Raw genomic sequence first — 21,091 nt, 5'->3', positions numbered from 1 at the left:
ATTTTTTTCCATCGAAATACGAATGTACAATACAAAGCCTAGTATACATTATAAATAACACTTTATCATTCAAATACATTGGGAATATGGAAACACTTGGATTTGTGCCGAAAAACAGAGGTGCGTGAGCCCAACGCGCTATTTTTAGTTTCGCTTTGTTTTAGTTTCTTAACTTTATATATTTAGTTTCATTTCTGTTCTGTTTTGAATACCTCTACATTTAAATCATTCGTTTTGGGTCAGGCGTCAGGGTAACTAACTTATAGTGTTTATAATGTTAATACATAATATTTCGCTTGATTTGGTATTATTTCTGATATTACCCTTTCTCTCTAAACATTCTGCTGCTCAGTAAATGCGTTTGGAGAGAGTGGGTTAAGCAGTAAGCAAACAATGAGAGCGTTATTGAACTTAAAAAAGCTGACTGGTCGAAAATAGTTAAGGACCAACACACATCCTCCAAATGCATCTATATAAACCCGCGCTTGCTCTTGTCTCGTCTGCACGCACGCACTGTCACGATCTAATGCACTTGTTAATGCCGGATCTTTAAAAACAAATACCGGAACGCAAAAATCCAAAATCGGACATTTTCCAGAACAGGATCAGGCTCAAATTAAGCACTGGGGGACACGGTAGGCTACAATTAATCAATTCGTTATGAATAAATTATTTAATAACAACCATCCCTCACCCCCGCCCCCCGCAGACGATGCCATCGTCCATCGCGATGTTTCACATTAGACATCGTACGATGCCAAATTGGTCGACATCGCCCAACCCTAGGTCTTATCTAGAGAAACGATTGGTCATTTTCTAAGAAAAGATTAATTTATATGCTTTTTTAAACAAATGTTCATCTTTCACTAGCTCTGCAATGCGCGTCCATGACTTCATGCATTATGCAATCACATTGGAAAAGTCACACGTGGTTAGTCCTTCGTCTGTGTACTTCGGTTCAAAAAGCCAGGGTAGAGTGAAAAGCTCCATCTCATTTTCTCCTCCAGCTTTAAAATAGTCATTTTTTTTGTAAAAGATGTTCTTTCTTTGCACGTTCGCTTGGTACAAACTCAGTCTGTACTTTCCAACGTGATTATGTAATGCGTTAGTTTGAGCTAGTGCATGACAAGCATTTGTGGTTAAAAAGTATAAACATTTTTATATATTTTTAGAAAATGACCAATTATTTTGCTAGATAAGACCCTGCTTTGAAACTGCATTTTTGACCTTCAACCGATTGGTCCCCAATTGCAGTCCACTATATTGAGAAAAATCCTAGAATGTTTTCCTTAAAACCTGAATTTCTTTGTTTTTGTAGAAAGATATGGGAGTGAATAAATTACAAGGAAATAAACAGATCCTTTAAGGTCATATCGTTGCTTCTGAACAATCGAAACCCAGGTATGTCACCAAACAACACAAGCCTATCCACAGTACAAACAAACCTTTACAATCTCATAGGTGCGTCAAATTAAATACAGCGTTTACACTGTCTGAGGTCTATGTTCACATAAAAGCCCCAAGGTCACCATATAAGCTCACCCTCCCACAGCACAACGACTATTCTCAGGCAGAAAACAGGCAGATTTTTGCATTCCCCTTCATACGCTGCTATTACATGATGCTTGCAACCCACCCAGCTCTAATCAACGGCATGCTCTAGCATTTGCATAAATGGCTTGAGCCAGCAAACTCATAATTCTTTAAATGTCCTCCCGTCGTAACATAATTTAGGAAGCCACGAGTGAGGCAGACGGAAAAAAAACGACTCTCTCCCTCCCCTGCCATTCAAAGCCTGTGACGACACAGCAGTCGATTGGTATTCTGCTCGCGTTCCCGTCAGAACCGTCCCTACAGACAAAACACCTTCAGCCCAGCCATGCCTACAGGCCCTCCGGAGGGGACGCAGTCACTGTGCTATTTACCCCCACTCTGACCTTTCACTGGGTACTTCGTCTCTGCTGCCTCCAGCTATGGGTACTGTGTGACCAACCTTTACCAACCCCTGGCTCAACGTCTGATCTGAAGATATTTCTCTAATGCCACGTTACCGCATGCTTATTTCCATCCGAACGGGGTCCGCCTGTCGATATGCAAAGGAAGTGAGCAGAGCTGATATAGGAAGTGGTGCTGTGGTGTTTTCTGCCTTAAATCACTCAGGGCCAAGCACGGGTATGACTTAAGCATCACACTTCCTCTTTAGAGGTTACTGTATACAGGGCAGGCCAAAGCAGACCAGACACATCAAATCAAACAAGTTATGTTTGCATTCAAATTTGCATTTGCATGATGCAGATCCCTCAAGACACGCTTACGGTTTATGTTTAAAATGCAAAACTCTAATTTTCAAGTCCCCAGCCTCTTCTATAATCACATTTCCTGCAAACCAAAGGGAAAAAAATATTTTTCACGTGGAGACGTGATCAAAGCCGAAGTGTTGAAAGAATGAGAGATAAGAGGAGAGACGAAAAGACTAAACAAAAGGTTTTTTTGCAATAAATCTTCTGCTAATCGCATTAATGCAAGGAAACATGTACAAATAATAACTCAAATCTAAAGCAAACCAAAAATACCTGGTCAGGCGGGGTAGTGAACAAACTCCTAATATCTGATCATCATTACTAACACAGGAAGTGCTGTCTTGGCAAACAGGAAGCAAGAGCTGGCAGAACAGGTCTTTTTTGTGCGTATGTGTGTGTGTAAGTGTGTGTGTATAAATGTTTGAACGTCATTGTAGTTTCACTCCCAAAACACACGGATCATCTTTGTTTGCATGTGCATTTAATAGCATGACTAGATTCAGTTCAACTACTGAGATAAGCTGATGTGTGAGTCACAGACTAAAGCTTAGTAACCAGCGAGTCCTTTCTCTTCACACATACACATACACACACACACACACACACACACACACACAAACACACACAGGCAATTTCAGGCTCTCTGCGCCAGTGAGCAGTGAGAGGGGTGTCTCTTTAAAGCTTGGTGGTCTGGTTGTTAAGAAATACTCATGTATGTGGTTAGTGTGCAACAAAACCACAAACAGCCTGTGCATCTTTTCAGCATCATACTCAAGATGAAGAGCATAAAACATCAAATATGTCTCGGTATCACTCGCTCTCTCTTTTTCCTTCTCTCTCGCTTTAATTTTTGATTTTTTTTTTTTAGACAAGACCAGACACGCTAGAAAAATACAGTCGGGATGGACGAACCCTCTCTGGCGAATAATGCAAATTTACAGATAAAAGTGTGCGAAGATGAAACAACAGTGCAAGAGCGAGCGTGTTGTTGCGCACGGTTGAGGTGGCTGTGTAGTTTGTCTGGTGTGAACGCGGGAGTGTGTAGTAAAGCTGTCTTCCCTCTTTCTCTCTCTCTCTCTTACACACACAGTTAAATGAGCTCATCACTGAGGTGCTAGGTCACACAAGACAGCCGCTCGATTTCGCGGCTTCCTTCAAGAGAGTAACCTTAACGTGATATTCTTCTTTGAAATTGAGATTCATAATAAGCGCATCGAAAGTTACGCAGCCGTGATGCATCTAGTTCCACAGAACTGATAACAGCAGACCATGCAAAACAAAATCAACGTTTACAATCGCGACTCAACTGTACATTTTGTACTTTCTTAAAGGGACAGTTGAGTAAAAATAAATATTACTCACTCTTAAGTCATAGCAAATCCTAATGACTTTCTCTATCTTGCACGGAACAAAAATAAATACTAGCAGAGGCTGTCGAGAACCAAAAAAAAGCCTCATTATTGACTTCAAACATGTTATGACTCATCTTGATGCACCTTCTTTGGATGTATCATAGTGCACAATACTTACTGTAATTGTTCACTGACTACTATGTACAGTACTTGCATCACAAAATTGCTTTGCAAACTGTAACACTTTCATTTACTTACTACAGTAATAACAGTACATTATGCATAGTTCACTTTAATTTATTGTAATAACAGTACATTTTGCATAGTTGCAAGAATCACCAAATTATAAACCTAACCCTATGGTAATAACATGTTATTTAACGATACTTATTTATGCAATTGCACTGTAACAAGCACACCATTGAATAAGGTGTAACCCAATGTATTAGTGTTGATGTTGCTTTGTAAAACCCATTTGCTGTCATTGAGGTGGGATATGGTTAAGTTTAGGTTCAGGTTTTGCGGTGTGGTTAGGTTTAAGGGTGGGTTGGGAGGTCAGAGGTGTAAATGAAGTAATTACATGCTTGCATTTTTTGTATATGATCACAATATATATATAAAAAAAAAAAGTATGTACAAACTATGTGCATTCTATCAGATGATTCATTTAAAAGTTAGTACACTCTAAAAACATCCCAGCGCTGAGTGAAATAAGGACCAACCCAACGACTGGGTTAAATGTTTAACCCAACCTTCTGTGTTGCTATATTAAACTCAACTATTGTTTATATTATTGATTATCAAAAATGATTATATGGCTGGCTTCAAATCCAAAATAGGTTGTAAATTAAAAATCAGACACATGACTACTAGAGGCATTAGCAATGATTAAAAGGTGGATATTTATTAATAAGCAATTTAAAAATGTTTATTATTTAATTATTATTTATTTAACTTTTAGTAAATGTTAATTTATTGAACATATTAATAAATGTTAATTTCCAAACTTTGGGTACATTTTAAGCGAGAAAAATAGTAATTTTTTTGTAAGCAATAGTTGAGTTAAATAAAACTACCCCAAAGGTTGGGTTAAACATTTAACAGCACTGGGTTTGTCCATATTTCACCCAGCACTCTTTTGTTTTAAACCCAGCATTTTTTAGAGTACACATTAGTTGATTTTACAGTTTTTTGTTTTAGTAATGAGTTTTGTTTTTTACTAATTTAGTCAATATTTTGTCATGCCGAATTTATTTAATCTGAGTTAATATCACTTTATTTTGGTCAAAGTAAGAAACATTTCAGCTACACTCTAAAAATGCTTGGTTATTTTAACCCAAATGCTGGGTTCAGCCTGTTGAGTCATTTTATTGGGTTGTTTTTAATATTTTTACCCAGGTGCTGGGTAGTTTTTCTGTAACTAAGCTGCTGGGTCATTTTTAATGCTGGGTTATTTTTTTCTACCCAACCGCTGAGTTGAGCCTGTCTCCGTCGAAACAACCCAGCTTTTGAGTTATAGTCATAGCGCAGGTTTTTTTTGCGTTCTCTACACACTGTAAAAAACTTTAAATAATTTGTTACTCCGCGGACTAAAAATTGTAAGTTTAGTCAACTTTAAATTTTAGGTTACTTAATGTTAAATTAAGTGACAACTTGAATATTTTAGTTGACTAAACTTAAAATTTGCAAATGCGAGGCAGTGGTCTGAGGTTCATAGTTCACCTGGAGAATAGCAGCCCATCATGGCTCAGATTTTGGCGACACACCCGCGTGACAATTTGCCCTATTTCAGTAAAAAGTGATTACAGAGAATGGTTGAATGCACTAAAATGTTACTGTTTTACTTCTAAAATAATTGTTAAACGAGTTTAATGGTACGCACTATTGTAAACTATGCTGTATTCACCCAGATGTGTCTTATATTTTTGTCCATAGGTGTTCTTGCTTAATAATAAATGTTCATCTTTTGACTATTGCTGTTGCCTCTATAATTTCCAGCCCATTTTAAACAATAGTTGACTTAAATAAAACAACCCTAGCATGTTAAACATTGGGTAAAATCACTGAAACCAACCAGCTGGGTCAAAATAACCCAACACGTGTTCTGTCTAAGATTTACCCAGCGCTGGGTTGCCAAATAAAGGAAGTGCAAAAACATACCAAATATGCAAACATTTTACATACTAATTTTAATATGTATCATGTATCTCTCTCTGCTAACCTCAAAGCTATTGTATATCCTCAGAAGTCATATTGAATACTCTATGAAAATCTTATATTATGGCTTTTTTCCCATTTTTTGAGCTCAAAAGCCCCCTATCCCCATACATTTTCAGTTTATGAGATATTCTCCAAAACATCTTTCATATTCTATGGAAGCAGGAAAATCAAGAGGCTTGGAACGATGTGAACGTGAATAAATGATTACAGAATTATTTTTGGAAGAACTATCCCTCTAACTTTTTCATCAGGAGGAGAGGAATTAATTTGTCACGGAAATCTCACGGCACATCTCAGCAAGTTTGCATAATGTCAAAAAAATAAATAAATCTAGTAAACTGAGTTTGTGAGGCTGTTACATCCAGCCATATGGCACCACGCTCTGGCAGACCAAAAACAATAATCCCCACCCTGACAAATGGACAATGTGCATTAAAAAATTGGAGGTAAGAAACAAGGCACATGGCCTGCAATATAAAAGCACATTAAACATGTGAACGCATCTTTTACATAAGCCATTACAGCTATAATATCATAAGAGAACGTACAAATGCAGAAAAAGCATGTGCTTTGGGTTTAGAAATGCTGCTTGGGAATTTAGTCACTGTTATTTCACAGACCTGAGGTTTTTGAGATCTTTTAATCTGGCTGTACCTGTACGAGTAGGGCCATGCTTTGACACAGATACGACTTTGGCAACGTGAGAGATAAGGTATAAGAGAAAGAAAGCCGTCTCTCGCAGGTTGTGATGGTATTTTGGTTGTCTAGCGGTGTGTAGTGATGGTCCTTTAGCGTAGATACACCTCTACTAAACAGACAGACAGAAAGAGAGACAGATTAAAGGTGCTCTCTGCCACTTTTTAATGTCACTTACAGCCCTGATCTACGAGAAAGCGAGCCGGAAAGAGAGAGACTTAATATGCCTGCAGGCTTTTTGGCACTCGAGTCTCCTGACTGCTTAGAGAGGGAATTCCTTCTGAAGACCAATAATGACACACATACATACACGCATGCTGCTTCTTTGGGAATAAGGGAAGAGTGTGATGAGGCGAGGAGAAGGAGAGAGACACCAAAGTTGTGTGTGTGTGTGTGTGTGTGTGTGTGTGTGTGTGTGTGTGTGTGTGTGTGTGTGTGTGTGTGTGTGTGTGTGTGTGTGTGTGTGTGTGTGTATGAGGCTGCTCAACAAAATATTCCTGGAGAGAGAAAGCCAAACAGTTGACGATGCATTCTCTCCACAAACAAACCGTGGAAAGCGCCAAAGAAATATTAATATGCATGCTGTTGTGGGAGTAATAGAGGGAAAAAACTCAACGCTATAATTATTAAATGAGGAAAAATGACTGTTTCTGCATTCAAATGAGCATGTTATGGATCCTCAGCGTGTAAACACACATTTAAAAGATTTTAGAAAGGCCAAGCTGAATTAGTTTCTTCATGCAAGTGTGACATCGGCACACATCAATTCTCCTCTGCTGGAAAACGCTTTGGACTCTCGGCATAAAGTCTGGTCCAGTTTGGAGCCTATTCTGGTCAAGAACTGCCTGAAAAAGGTCTTACCAACAAGCAATCGACTAATTATGTCTTGCTTTATTTTATTTTTATTTTACCAAATGATAATCCTGCATGAAAAAAACCCTGAAAAATTTCAAACAAAGCACAACAGTGTTGATCTGTGAGCACCAATATCAGACATATACACTAAAGAATATCAGACATGTACACTACCAGTCAAAAGTATTTGTGGTTAAAAAGTATAAACATTTTTATATATTTTTAGAAAATGACCAATTATTTTGCTAGATAAGACCCTGCTTTGAAACTGCATTTTTGACCTTCAACCGATTGGTCCCCAATTGCAGTCCACTATATTGAGAAAAATCCTAGAATGTTTTCCTTAAAACCTGAATTTCTTTGTTTTTGTAGAAAGATATGGGAGTGAATAAATTACAAGGAAATAAACAGATCCTTTAAGGTCATATCGTTGCTTCTGAACAATCGAAACCCAGGTATGTCACCAAACAACACAAGCCTATCCACAGTACAAACAAACCTTTACAATCTCATAGGTGCGTCAAATTAAATACAGCGTTTACACTGTCTGAGGTCTATGTTCACATAAAAGCCCCAAGGTCACCATATAAGCTCACCCTCCCACAGCACAACGACTATTCTCAGGCAGAAAACAGGCAGATTTTTGCATTCCCCTTCATACGCTGCTATTACATGATGCTTGCAACCCACCCAGCTCTAATCAACGGCATGCTCTAGCATTTGCATAAATGGCTTGAGCCAGCAAACTCATAATTCTTTAAATGTCCTCCCGTCGTAACATAATTTAGGAAGCCACGAGTGAGGCAGACGGAAAAAAAACGACTCTCTCCCTCCCCTGCCATTCAAAGCCTGTGACGACACAGCAGTCGATTGGTATTCTGCTCGCGTTCCCGTCAGAACCGTCCCTACAGACAAAACACCTTCAGCCCAGCCATGCCTACAGGCCCTCCGGAGGGGACGCAGTCACTGTGCTATTTACCCCCACTCTGACCTTTCACTGGGTACTTCGTCTCTGCTGCCTCCAGCTATGGGTACTGTGTGACCAACCTTTACCAACCCCTGGCTCAACGTCTGATCTGAAGATATTTCTCTAATGCCACGTTACCGCATGCTTATTTCCATCCGAACGGGGTCCGCCTGTCGATATGCAAAGGAAGTGAGCAGAGCTGATATAGGAAGTGGTGCTGTGGTGTTTTCTGCCTTAAATCACTCAGGGCCAAGCACGGGTATGACTTAAGCATCACACTTCCTCTTTAGAGGTTACTGTATACAGGGCAGGCCAAAGCAGACCAGACACATCAAATCAAACAAGTTATGTTTGCATTCAAATTTGCATTTGCATGATGCAGATCCCTCAAGACACGCTTACGGTTTATGTTTAAAATGCAAAACTCTAATTTTCAAGTCCCCAGCCTCTTCTATAATCACATTTCCTGCAAACCAAAGGGAAAAAAATATTTTTCACGTGGAGACGTGATCAAAGCCGAAGTGTTGAAAGAATGAGAGATAAGAGGAGAGACGAAAAGACTAAACAAAAGGTTTTTTTGCAATAAATCTTCTGCTAATCGCATTAATGCAAGGAAACATGTACAAATAATAACTCAAATCTAAAGCAAACCAAAAATACCTGGTCAGGCGGGGTAGTGAACAAACTCCTAATATCTGATCATCATTACTAACACAGGAAGTGCTGTCTTGGCAAACAGGAAGCAAGAGCTGGCAGAACAGGTCTTTTTTGTGCGTATGTGTGTGTGTAAGTGTGTGTGTATAAATGTTTGAACGTCATTGTAGTTTCACTCCCAAAACACACGGATCATCTTTGTTTGCATGTGCATTTAATAGCATGACTAGATTCAGTTCAACTACTGAGATAAGCTGATGTGTGAGTCACAGACTAAAGCTTAGTAACCAGCGAGTCCTTTCTCTTCACACATACACATACACACACACACACACACACACACACACACAAACACACACAGGCAATTTCAGGCTCTCTGCGCCAGTGAGCAGTGAGAGGGGTGTCTCTTTAAAGCTTGGTGGTCTGGTTGTTAAGAAATACTCATGTATGTGGTTAGTGTGCAACAAAACCACAAACAGCCTGTGCATCTTTTCAGCATCATACTCAAGATGAAGAGCATAAAACATCAAATATGTCTCGGTATCACTCGCTCTCTCTTTTTCCTTCTCTCTCGCTTTAATTTTTGATTTTTTTTTTTTAGACAAGACCAGACACGCTAGAAAAATACAGTCGGGATGGACGAACCCTCTCTGGCGAATAATGCAAATTTACAGATAAAAGTGTGCGAAGATGAAACAACAGTGCAAGAGCGAGCGTGTTGTTGCGCACGGTTGAGGTGGCTGTGTAGTTTGTCTGGTGTGAACGCGGGAGTGTGTAGTAAAGCTGTCTTCCCTCTTTCTCTCTCTCTCTCTTACACACACAGTTAAATGAGCTCATCACTGAGGTGCTAGGTCACACAAGACAGCCGCTCGATTTCGCGGCTTCCTTCAAGAGAGTAACCTTAACGTGATATTCTTCTTTGAAATTGAGATTCATAATAAGCGCATCGAAAGTTACGCAGCCGTGATGCATCTAGTTCCACAGAACTGATAACAGCAGACCATGCAAAACAAAATCAACGTTTACAATCGCGACTCAACTGTACATTTTGTACTTTCTTAAAGGGACAGTTGAGTAAAAATAAATATTACTCACTCTTAAGTCATAGCAAATCCTAATGACTTTCTCTATCTTGCACGGAACAAAAATAAATACTAGCAGAGGCTGTCGAGAACCAAAAAAAAGCCTCATTATTGACTTCAAACATGTTATGACTCATCTTGATGCACCTTCTTTGGATGTATCATAGTGCACAATACTTACTGTAATTGTTCACTGACTACTATGTACAGTACTTGCATCACAAAATTGCTTTGCAAACTGTAACACTTTCATTTACTTACTACAGTAATAACAGTACATTATGCATAGTTCACTTTAATTTATTGTAATAACAGTACATTTTGCATAGTTGCAAGAATCACCAAATTATAAACCTAACCCTATGGTAATAACATGTTATTTAACGATACTTATTTATGCAATTGCACTGTAACAAGCACACCATTGAATAAGGTGTAACCCAATGTATTAGTGTTGATGTTGCTTTGTAAAACCCATTTGCTGTCATTGAGGTGGGATATGGTTAAGTTTAGGTTCAGGTTTTGCGGTGTGGTTAGGTTTAAGGGTGGGTTGGGAGGTCAGAGGTGTAAATGAAGTAATTACATGCTTGCATTTTTTGTATATGATCACAATATATATATAAAAAAAAAAAGTATGTACAAACTATGTGCATTCTATCAGATGATTCATTTAAAAGTTAGTACACTCTAAAAACATCCCAGCGCTGAGTGAAATAAGGACCAACCCAACGACTGGGTTAAATGTTTAACCCAACCTTCTGTGTTGCTATATTAAACTCAACTATTGTTTATATTATTGATTATCAAAAATGATTATATGGCTGGCTTCAAATCCAAAATAGGTTGTAAATTAAAAATCAGACACATGACTACTAGAGGCATTAGCAATGATTAAAAGGTGGATATTTATTAATAAGCAATTTAAAAATGTTTATTATTTAATTATTATTTATTTAACTTTTAGTAAATGTTAATTTATTGAACATATTAATAAATGTTAATTTCCAAACTTTGGGTACATTTTAAGCGAGAAAAATAGTAATTTTTTTGTAAGCAATAGTTGAGTTAAATAAAACTACCCCAAAGGTTGGGTTAAACATTTAACAGCACTGGGTTTGTCCATATTTCACCCAGCACTCTTTTGTTTTAAACCCAGCATTTTTTAGAGTACACATTAGTTGATTTTACAGTTTTTTGTTTTAGTAATGAGTTTTGTTTTTTACTAATTTAGTCAATATTTTGTCATGCCGAATTTATTTAATCTGAGTTAATATCACTTTATTTTGGTCAAAGTAAGAAACATTTCAGCTACACTCTAAAAATGCTTGGTTATTTTAACCCAAATGCTGGGTTCAGCCTGTTGAGTCATTTTATTGGGTTGTTTTTAATATTTTTACCCAGGTGCTGGGTAGTTTTTCTGTAACTAAGCTGCTGGGTCATTTTTAATGCTGGGTTATTTTTTTCTACCCAACCGCTGAGTTGAGCCTGTCTCCGTCGAAACAACCCAGCTTTTGAGTTATAGTCATAGCGCAGGTTTTTTTTGCGTTCTCTACACACTGTAAAAAACTTTAAATAATTTGTTACTCCGCGGACTAAAAATTGTAAGTTTAGTCAACTTTAAATTTTAGGTTACTTAATGTTAAATTAAGTGACAACTTGAATATTTTAGTTGACTAAACTTAAAATTTGCAAATGCGAGGCAGTGGTCTGAGGTTCATAGTTCACCTGGAGAATAGCAGCCCATCATGGCTCAGATTTTGGCGACACACCCGCGTGACAATTTGCCCTATTTCAGTAAAAAGTGATTACAGAGAATGGTTGAATGCACTAAAATGTTACTGTTTTACTTCTAAAATAATTGTTAAACGAGTTTAATGGTACGCACTATTGTAAACTATGCTGTATTCACCCAGATGTGTCTTATATTTTTGTCCATAGGTGTTCTTGCTTAATAATAAATGTTCATCTTTTGACTATTGCTGTTGCCTCTATAATTTCCAGCCCATTTTAAACAATAGTTGACTTAAATAAAACAACCCTAGCATGTTAAACATTGGGTAAAATCACTGAAACCAACCAGCTGGGTCAAAATAACCCAACACGTGTTCTGTCTAAGATTTACCCAGCGCTGGGTTGCCAAATAAAGGAAGTGCAAAAACATACCAAATATGCAAACATTTTACATACTAATTTTAATATGTATCATGTATCTCTCTCTGCTAACCTCAAAGCTATTGTATATCCTCAGAAGTCATATTGAATACTCTATGAAAATCTTATATTATGGCTTTTTTCCCATTTTTTGAGCTCAAAAGCCCCCTATCCCCATACATTTTCAGTTTATGAGATATTCTCCAAAACATCTTTCATATTCTATGGAAGCAGGAAAATCAAGAGGCTTGGAACGATGTGAACGTGAATAAATGATTACAGAATTATTTTTGGAAGAACTATCCCTCTAACTTTTTCATCAGGAGGAGAGGAATTAATTTGTCACGGAAATCTCACGGCACATCTCAGCAAGTTTGCATAATGTCAAAAAAATAAATAAATCTAGTAAACTGAGTTTGTGAGGCTGTTACATCCAGCCATATGGCACCACGCTCTGGCAGACCAAAAACAATAATCCCCACCCTGACAAATGGACAATGTGCATTAAAAAATTGGAGGTAAGAAACAAGGCACATGGCCTGCAATATAAAAGCACATTAAACATGTGAACGCATCTTTTACATAAGCCATTACAGCTATAATATCATAAGAGAACGTACAAATGCAGAAAAAGCATGTGCTTTGGGTTTAGAAATGCTGCTTGGGAATTTAGTCACTGTTATTTCACAGACCTGAGGTTTTTGAGATCTTTTAATCTGGCTGTACCTGTACGAGTAGGGCCATGCTTTGACACAGATACGACTTTGGCAACGTGAGAGATAAGGTATAAGAGAAAGAAAGCCGTCTCTCGCAGGTTGTGATGGTATTTTGGTTGTCTAGCGGTGTGTAGTGATGGTCCTTTAGCGTAGATACACCTCTACTAAACAGACAGACAGAAAGAGAGACAGATTAAAGGTGCTCTCTGCCACTTTTTAATGTCACTTACAGCCCTGATCTACGAGAAAGCGAGCCGGAAAGAGAGAGACTTAATATGCCTGCAGGCTTTTTGGCACTCGAGTCTCCTGACTGCTTAGAGAGGGAATTCCTTCTGAAGACCAATAATGACACACATACATACACGCATGCTGCTTCTTTGGGAATAAGGGAAGAGTGTGATGAGGCGAGGAGAAGGAGAGAGACACCAAAGTTGTGTGTGTGTGTGTGTGTGTGTGTGTGTGTGTGTGTGTGTGTGTGTGTGTGTGTGTGTGTGTGTGTGTGTGTGTGTGTGTGTGTGTGTGTGTATGAGGCTGCTCAACAAAATATTCCTGGAGAGAGAAAGCCAAACAGTTGACGATGCATTCTCTCCACAAACAAACCGTGGAAAGCGCCAAAGAAATATTAATATGCATGCTGTTGTGGGAGTAATAGAGGGAAAAAACTCAACGCTATAATTATTAAATGAGGAAAAATGACTGTTTCTGCATTCAAATGAGCATGTTATGGATCCTCAGCGTGTAAACACACATTTAAAAGATTTTAGAAAGGCCAAGCTGAATTAGTTTCTTCATGCAAGTGTGACATCGGCACACATCAATTCTCCTCTGCTGGAAAACGCTTTGGACTCTCGGCATAAAGTCTGGTCCAGTTTGGAGCCTATTCTGGTCAAGAACTGCCTGAAAAAGGTCTTACCAACAAGCAATCGACTAATTATGTCTTGCTTTATTTTATTTTTATTTTACCAAATGATAATCCTGCATGAAAAAAACCCTGAAAAATTTCAAACAAAGCACAACAGTGTTGATCTGTGAGCACCAATATCAGACATATACACTAAAGAATATCAGACATGTACACTACCAGTCAAAAGTATTTGAACAGTAAGATTTTGACTGTTTTTTAAAGGTCTCTTCTGCTCACCAAGCCTGCTTTTATTTGATCCAAAGTAGGGCTGTGCAATAAATCGCATGCGATTGTCATGCGTATCTCATCAGTAAAGCCGGTTCTGTGATTAGTAGTAAATCTCCATCACCTGCGTTCAGATGGCGCAGTATTCAAAACACTGAGACGTAGATCACTGAAAAGCTACGCAATATCGCGTTCAAAATCGAATGCGATTCATCCGCGATTTTGAACGCGATATTGCGTAGCTTTTCAGTGATCGACGGCTCAGTGTTTTGAATACCGCGCCATCTGAACGGACGTGATGGAGATTTACTACTAATCACAGAACCGGCTTTACTGATGAGATACGCATGACAATCGCATGCGATTTATTGCACAGCCCTAATCCAAAGTATAGCAAAAGCAGTCAAATTTAGAGATGCTCCGATCAGCATTTTTGTGGCCGATCACCGATTACCGATCACCAAGATCATGATCTGCCGATCACAGAATGGCAGGGGAATGGGAATCTTTTATCTATAATCTAGCAGAGTTTGCACCATTTGTAGAAATGAAACTAACTCTAAATTAACTATATTGAAAAAAAAATCGTGTATCGATGATAGTTAGAGATATCACCAGTTGCTGATGCCTTTGACGAAAGCAAGACGATTATTATTATTATCCGTCAAAAAGGCGCCAAACTTTTAGCGATGCAGTGCAGAGAGTCGGTTCTAGGATGCTTCAGAAACTTGCTGCGGTATAAACACACGCATGGAGTGGCCACGTCGCCTTAACGCGCCGCATGGGTAAGAGATTTATTCATCATACAGTGTAGATAGATAAACTGATTATAACGGAGTGTTTTTTAAAGTGCGCCTCGCACTAGACTAGGCTACACTAGTTAGTAGTGAAGTTTTTTAAGATGATGTAAGGATTTTATTATCCAGCATTGCACAGTCATTAGGATAAAGGTAGTAAAATGTGGTTTAGGCTGAATTAAATACGATATATCAGAATCCGTCTGTATATAGGAAACATAAACATTCACCTCAGTAACATCCATATGCGTTCATTAGAATTACGATGCGATAAAATGGCGCTAAACATACGCACGTGAATTACACGCGCACCATTTCTCCTCATTCTATATGAACTGATCTACAACATGAACTGATGACAACAATCAGACATACAGCGGTAACATTATTGCAATATGACGGGTATAGAAAGATACATTCATTTACATTCAAGCACGCACATTTACCACTCCCTGAAGATAGCGGATAGCAGAGAATGAAACCGAAAGTAAACTTGAACGTCTCCTCCAAAACTACAGTCAGCGCTCTGTACACGCACAACTTAGTCACATGCCCAATAACAAGACTACCCTTACAAAACTAATAAGGAATTTAGTACACATGTTGCCACTGGTAAGCTCCGCTCTACTGTTGTTTACCTGTGCGCCGTGCATGCACGTGTGAAAAAGTCGCGCGAGTAATTTGCGTCAAGTGATCGGCTTTTTTGATCTGCGCTTTTGGGGTTCGCCGATCAAGCTATTTTAAGCCAATATCGGCCGATCACGATCGGTGGCCGATCAATCGGAGCATCGCTAGTAAAATTGTAAAATATTTTTACTATTTAAAGTAGTTGTTTTCTATTTGAATATATTTTCAAATGTAATTTATTCCTGTGATTACAAAGCAGAATTTTTTGCGCCATTAATTACATTAAGTCACATGATCCTTCCGAAATCATTCTAATATTCTGATTTACTGCTCAAAAAAATTTTGATTTCTGAAGGATCATGTCTGAAGTTTAGAGTAAAGATGCTGAATTTTGACTGATGTAATTTTGCTTAATAATATTACTGTGAAAACATCGAACATCTTTATTCAGATGTTCAAAGAACTGGCCAATCTGACCAGAACTGGTGATTTCAGTCGGCTCTTGCTTTTTTTTTTTGAGCTCAATATGCATCAGTGAACAGACTGTGGGCAGTCTGTTGGCATGCCATCTGAGGGTCTTCTGATTGTAATAGAGAAGATACCCTTCAGATAATAGATTTATTAAACCCCAAACACAGAATGAGGTGTAACGCAGTTACCATGTTCTTCACATTTGGTTGAAATAACCATTTATGGCAATTTGCAGGGAAATCCTGAAGCTGCAGCCATTTGCTTTCATTTCGAATTTCATACGCAGAGATGTTTCTGCAGCACGCGGCTCGGCTGATGCGTCCGTCTCACCTCATTCTCCCGGTGTGAAGGGAGCAATCACCAGGTGACCCTGATAGTGATCTATGCATACTCTACACATCACATGGTGTTATATAGACGTACGTGAGCCGGCGGCTCTCTCTCTGCCTCTCCTCGTCTCACGCTCCATAAGCCATAGGAGAAAATACGCAGAGCGGCATGTGTGCAAAAGCAAAGCAAAACCAAACAATAACAGGAAAACGTAGGTAATATTAAGATGATGGCATCAGATCTTGCTCTCTTTAGACCACTCCTGTAAAATGAAATGAAGAGGGAGATACAGAGGGAAAGGTGGACGTCAAGATCCAGTGACCGCAGCGCTAACGCGCTTCAACATGACAGCCGTCTTTAATCACACGGCACCAAGGGAATGCGCAGCTTAAATGTGTTTGCATGGACACTATTGTCCTGTACATCAAGGGAATACAGATTTTCCTTTCCTTCATATCTCGGCTGCTCTGGATTCGTGAGCGCTCTGCTGGGGGATTCCTGCTAATTGCTTGCACATTCCCTTCTTCCTCTATTAAAGCCAGGCCACCATTCCCTCTTACAATCTACAGTAACGCCGCCACAAGAGAAGACGACCAAACTGGAGACAAAACACAAGCGAGAAAGAACACATCTGTATCATACAAGGAATGTGAATTCTGAACTAAAACAGAAAGACTGTTTGACATTTGAAGGCCATGATGGTATCTAGTTTATGCCAAAGACAGTTTGTCACACAGCCAGGCACGACGTCTGACCGTGTGCATCAGAAAGGTGGCGTGCGCAATCTGTGTGTGCGCGTATCAGAAAAGTGGCATGTGTGTGAGGTTTCTCCCCTGGAGCACGGGCAGCATCGCAATCAAAGGTCGGAATTCATCAACACTGGCATCCTCCGACATCTTGAAGCAATCTAAGGTTTACTCCAGGGGTGGGCGGAGGGGGGGACGCGTCTGTTTGCCTGAGCGTGGGTGTTTGTGTGGATGCAAGAGGGGGTTCCTGACAGAAAGTGAGGACGGAGCGTTTGTAACTTTTCCCGTGAGCTATATTTAATCCATTACGGAGAAGCAGAGGCATGTCTATCTGGAATCAGACTTTTAGCGGAAGAGATGCCCAAGTAATTAGGCTCGAGCAAACAACACACAGCACTTGGCAAATCACGCACATATTTGGGCCTCTAAAAATATCCAAGTTACGGTCGTGCCTGTAAATCAGACGAGGGTCAAGCTCTCCATCATGTGAACGTCTGCGAAGGCTGCTTCTTCTGCGCCCACAGACGCTACACTTTGTATGAGAGAGAGGATGCCCATATGGCCGTTTTACAGCGTACCGTAAACAGAGGAGATAAACAGAGGAATGTGTGATTCTAATTTCCCTCGCAGACTGTAATGTACAGTGGGTGGAAGACAAACGGGGAATAGAAACTCAGAGACGCCTAACCGCATTACCAACCTCTCTGGGACCTGGCGAATGACTGTACACGCACATACACCGATAAATAAAGGAACGCACTGCCACGCAAATCCAATCGGCCTTAGAAAATTACATCTATTCGTATCCCGCCATCTGCAGTGCAAATTGGACGCTCAATACGCAAACATGATGGGAAATTGTAAATAAAGCAATCTGGGGACAAAATGTCCACCTTTGGTGTGTGTGCAACAAGAGGCGGGTCTCTCAATCACAATGCTCATTAGAAAAACAGAGGACGTTGCTTATGACGTTGTTGTTAATTGTATTCTTCCTGCGTGAAATGGCAGAAAGTTCTCCTCGCCCGTGACCTGCCCCAATGACATTGAGATTCGGTGGAAATCATGGTATTGACAAGAGTGCCACAATGATTATCCACAAGCCGAGACGGCCACAAAGTAAGTGTCAATTACAACAGCCTGATCAAATGCGCACTTGATGCTGTGTGTCACACACACATGGGGAAACACACACGTAATCATGCGAGGAGAGAAAATTGAGACATCAACTGATTTGAAGTTCAACCCTCAGGCGAAGGATGCAAATCACAGTCTCATTATGTATGTGTGTGTGCCTCTGTGTATCGGCGGGAAGACGAGCACAAGATTTAGTGTCTTCCCACTTCTATTACCTACCGTGTTTACACTGAGCGAAGGGAAAGGACAGAAAAGAGCGATGTAGGTGCACTTGCGCTGTACGACGGCGCATGTGTGTTGCATGCGGTATTAGACTTCTCACAATGAGACGAATTGAATAGCAACATTGCGTACAAATAAGACCCACTCTCCCAGAAGACTACCAACTACACATATCCGCTTGTTGTCACACACGCACACACACTCTGATCAGGCGTATCGGTTTTGTTTCAAGCGCTGCCCTACAGGTACTTGATTTTGATCTGTGTTTTGCATCAGTCTTTTTTCTCACGTCTCCCTCTCTCTCATTTGTATTTGCGTGCGCGTGCTTTTGCAATGTGTGTGTGGGGATCTCAAAGTGCGTGATGTCATTTTTCTTTTTTCCTGTTTACTCGACTAAGATTAACAGCGTAAAGGCATTTACGACGCATTCCAGAAAACCAGCCCCGAAAATTCCCGTCTGCATTCCAGCATAACGCACCCCAAAAAACACCAGCACCAGCAGCAGCGGCAGTGGCAGCGTGTGAGAAAAACACTCCACAGACCTGCAGGATTCAACAGAGAGAAAACTTACAACAACACGCAAACACACATGCACTCTCTCCGCTGCACATGTTTAGCACACACAGTCTCAAATTTCAGGGAACCCTTGGATGCTCAGTCGTGACGGCGCAGGAGCATGTGCATATGTGTGTGTATGTGTGAGAGTGCATGTGGATCTTACCGGATGGCACGAAATGAAGAACTTTGTTTGCTTCCATCATTCCCTTCTCAACCCATAATCATCCTGTAGTCCTGACACTAATGAGGGCAAGATCACCTCTGCTCCGGTCTCCTCTCTCTCCCCTCTTCTCTTCACTTCTACCTCTCCCTCTCTCTCTCTCTGTATCTATCTTTCTTTCTCTCTCTCTCATTCCTCAGACATATTTAGTGAGTCAGCCTTGCCCTGCCTCCGCTGAGCTGTGACTCTGGGTCCTAAAGCCTACGTTTCCTGCAATTCTCTGTTTCACTTTGCGTACTTGATGCTTGAAATCGTCACGACAAACCGTCTGGCGTTTAACATTACTTTTATGTGCGAGAGTAGTCATTCTGTGTCATAGAGTAGTCAATAAAACGTGTGTTCTGATTGATGTTTTGCAGTGTGCGACATGTGCCTGTAAGTTTGCATACTGATGTCACTGTAATGTCCTTTGTTTCTTTCACAGTAATGAATATTGTCATTCTTGCATCTAGAAAATCAAGGCATGATATAAATACACACCCTGTTGTGAGGTGTGGTGCTTTCGGGATTGTTTGATGCGATTATTTTTGGTGTGGTGCTTCTGCATTGTTTGATGCTGTTATTTTTGGTGAAGACATGTTGAAACAACAATGTTTCAGAGAGATTTACTGCAAAGATGGCTGCTGAAATTGGGAACATTAGCTGAAACACATCGCAAGCGTCTTGTTTTTTTAGGCAGCTGTGTATGAGAGTCAATACAGCATAGCACCAGGATCTCAGTGTAAAGGTGGCTACATGGTTAAACAAATGCAAGAGAGAAAAGACCAAATAAAATAGATGTAAAAAGGAATTCAGTATGCCAATAGCACTGACGTTATTTCAGTCAATTAGGTTTTAAATGGCAAATATTGTTTCAATTTTAACCAATGGAAGACTTGAATTTTAAATTATAAAGATTACAAACCCCTAAAATATGATGTATTTTACACACTTAAAGTGATAGTTCACCCAAAAATAAAACTTTAGCCATTAACTAAGACTTAAGATCTTCATTCATCTTCCGAACACCAATTAAGATAAATCTGAGAGCTTTCTGACCCTGCATAGACAGCAACACAACTGACATGTTCAAAGCCCTAAAAGGTAGGGTTTTACTTACCCCACTGGCAGATAATTTTACTAGTTTCCAGGAGGAAAAAACTAAATTAAGTGCATTTTGCAAGGCTAAATATCTTATGCCATTTTGCTTATCTAGTAAATGCATCCTAAATTAAGAATTGTTCGATATTTTGACTAAAAACAAGACAAAAATACTAAATAAGATAAGCCTTTTTTGGACTGTGAGTTCGAAGAAAACAAAAATAATGACTTAATTCAACAATTTCTTCTCTTCGCTGTGAGTCTTCGATATGTGTTCACGAAAGTACCACAACACATGCATGAAATCATTGAATATGAGCACAAAAAGTATTCTCGTAGCTTCATAAAATTAAGGTTGAACCACTTATGGACTGATTGGACTATGAAATCATGGACTATTTTATCAGCCTTGAATATGTCAGTTGAATTGCTGTCTATGGAGGGATTCGAAAATATCTTAATTATCTTAAGTCTTACGGGTTTGGAAAGACATGAGGGTGAGTAATTAATGACAGAATTTGTATTTTTTGGTGAACTACCCCTTTAAAGGAATAGTTTACTTAAAAATGACAATTTTGTGATCATTTACTAAACCAAACTTCTATGATTTTCCTTCTTCTGTGAAACATAAACGAAGATAATTTGAGAAATGTGTTTTTACACCCACACAATGGGAGTAAATGGTAACCAAAACTGTTTGGTTACCAATATTCTTCAAAATATCTCCTTTTATGTTCAACAGAAGAAAGAAAGACATTCATACAGGTTTGGAACAACATCACAG

The 21,091-nt window shown here is 39.4% G+C and overlaps 1 protein-coding gene across 4 annotated transcripts in view; it reads right to left on the bottom strand.

Moving 5' to 3' along the window:
- Positions 1 to 19,325, bottom strand: part of slc4a11 (solute carrier family 4 member 11) — a 102,333-nt gene extending 83,008 nt beyond the window's left edge. For all 4 annotated transcript variants that reach the window (XM_073835117.1, XM_073835119.1, XM_073835118.1 and 1 more), the window contains exon 1: positions 19,171 to 19,325. In XM_073835117.1, coding sequence (XP_073691218.1) covers positions 19,171 to 19,210 — 40 coding nt within the window. In that variant the 5' untranslated portion in view covers positions 19,211 to 19,325. The remainder of the gene's footprint in view (positions 1 to 19,170) is intronic.
- Positions 19,326 to 21,091: the final 1,766 nt, after the last annotated feature.

This window comes from Garra rufa, chromosome 2 (assembly GCF_049309525.1).
Source record: "Garra rufa chromosome 2, GarRuf1.0, whole genome shotgun sequence".
In the NCBI taxonomy this organism is placed as follows: domain Eukaryota; kingdom Metazoa; phylum Chordata; class Actinopteri; order Cypriniformes; family Cyprinidae; genus Garra; species Garra rufa.
The sequence above is the reverse complement of the archived record's forward strand: the minus strand, read 5'-3'. Positions and strand labels throughout refer to the sequence as shown.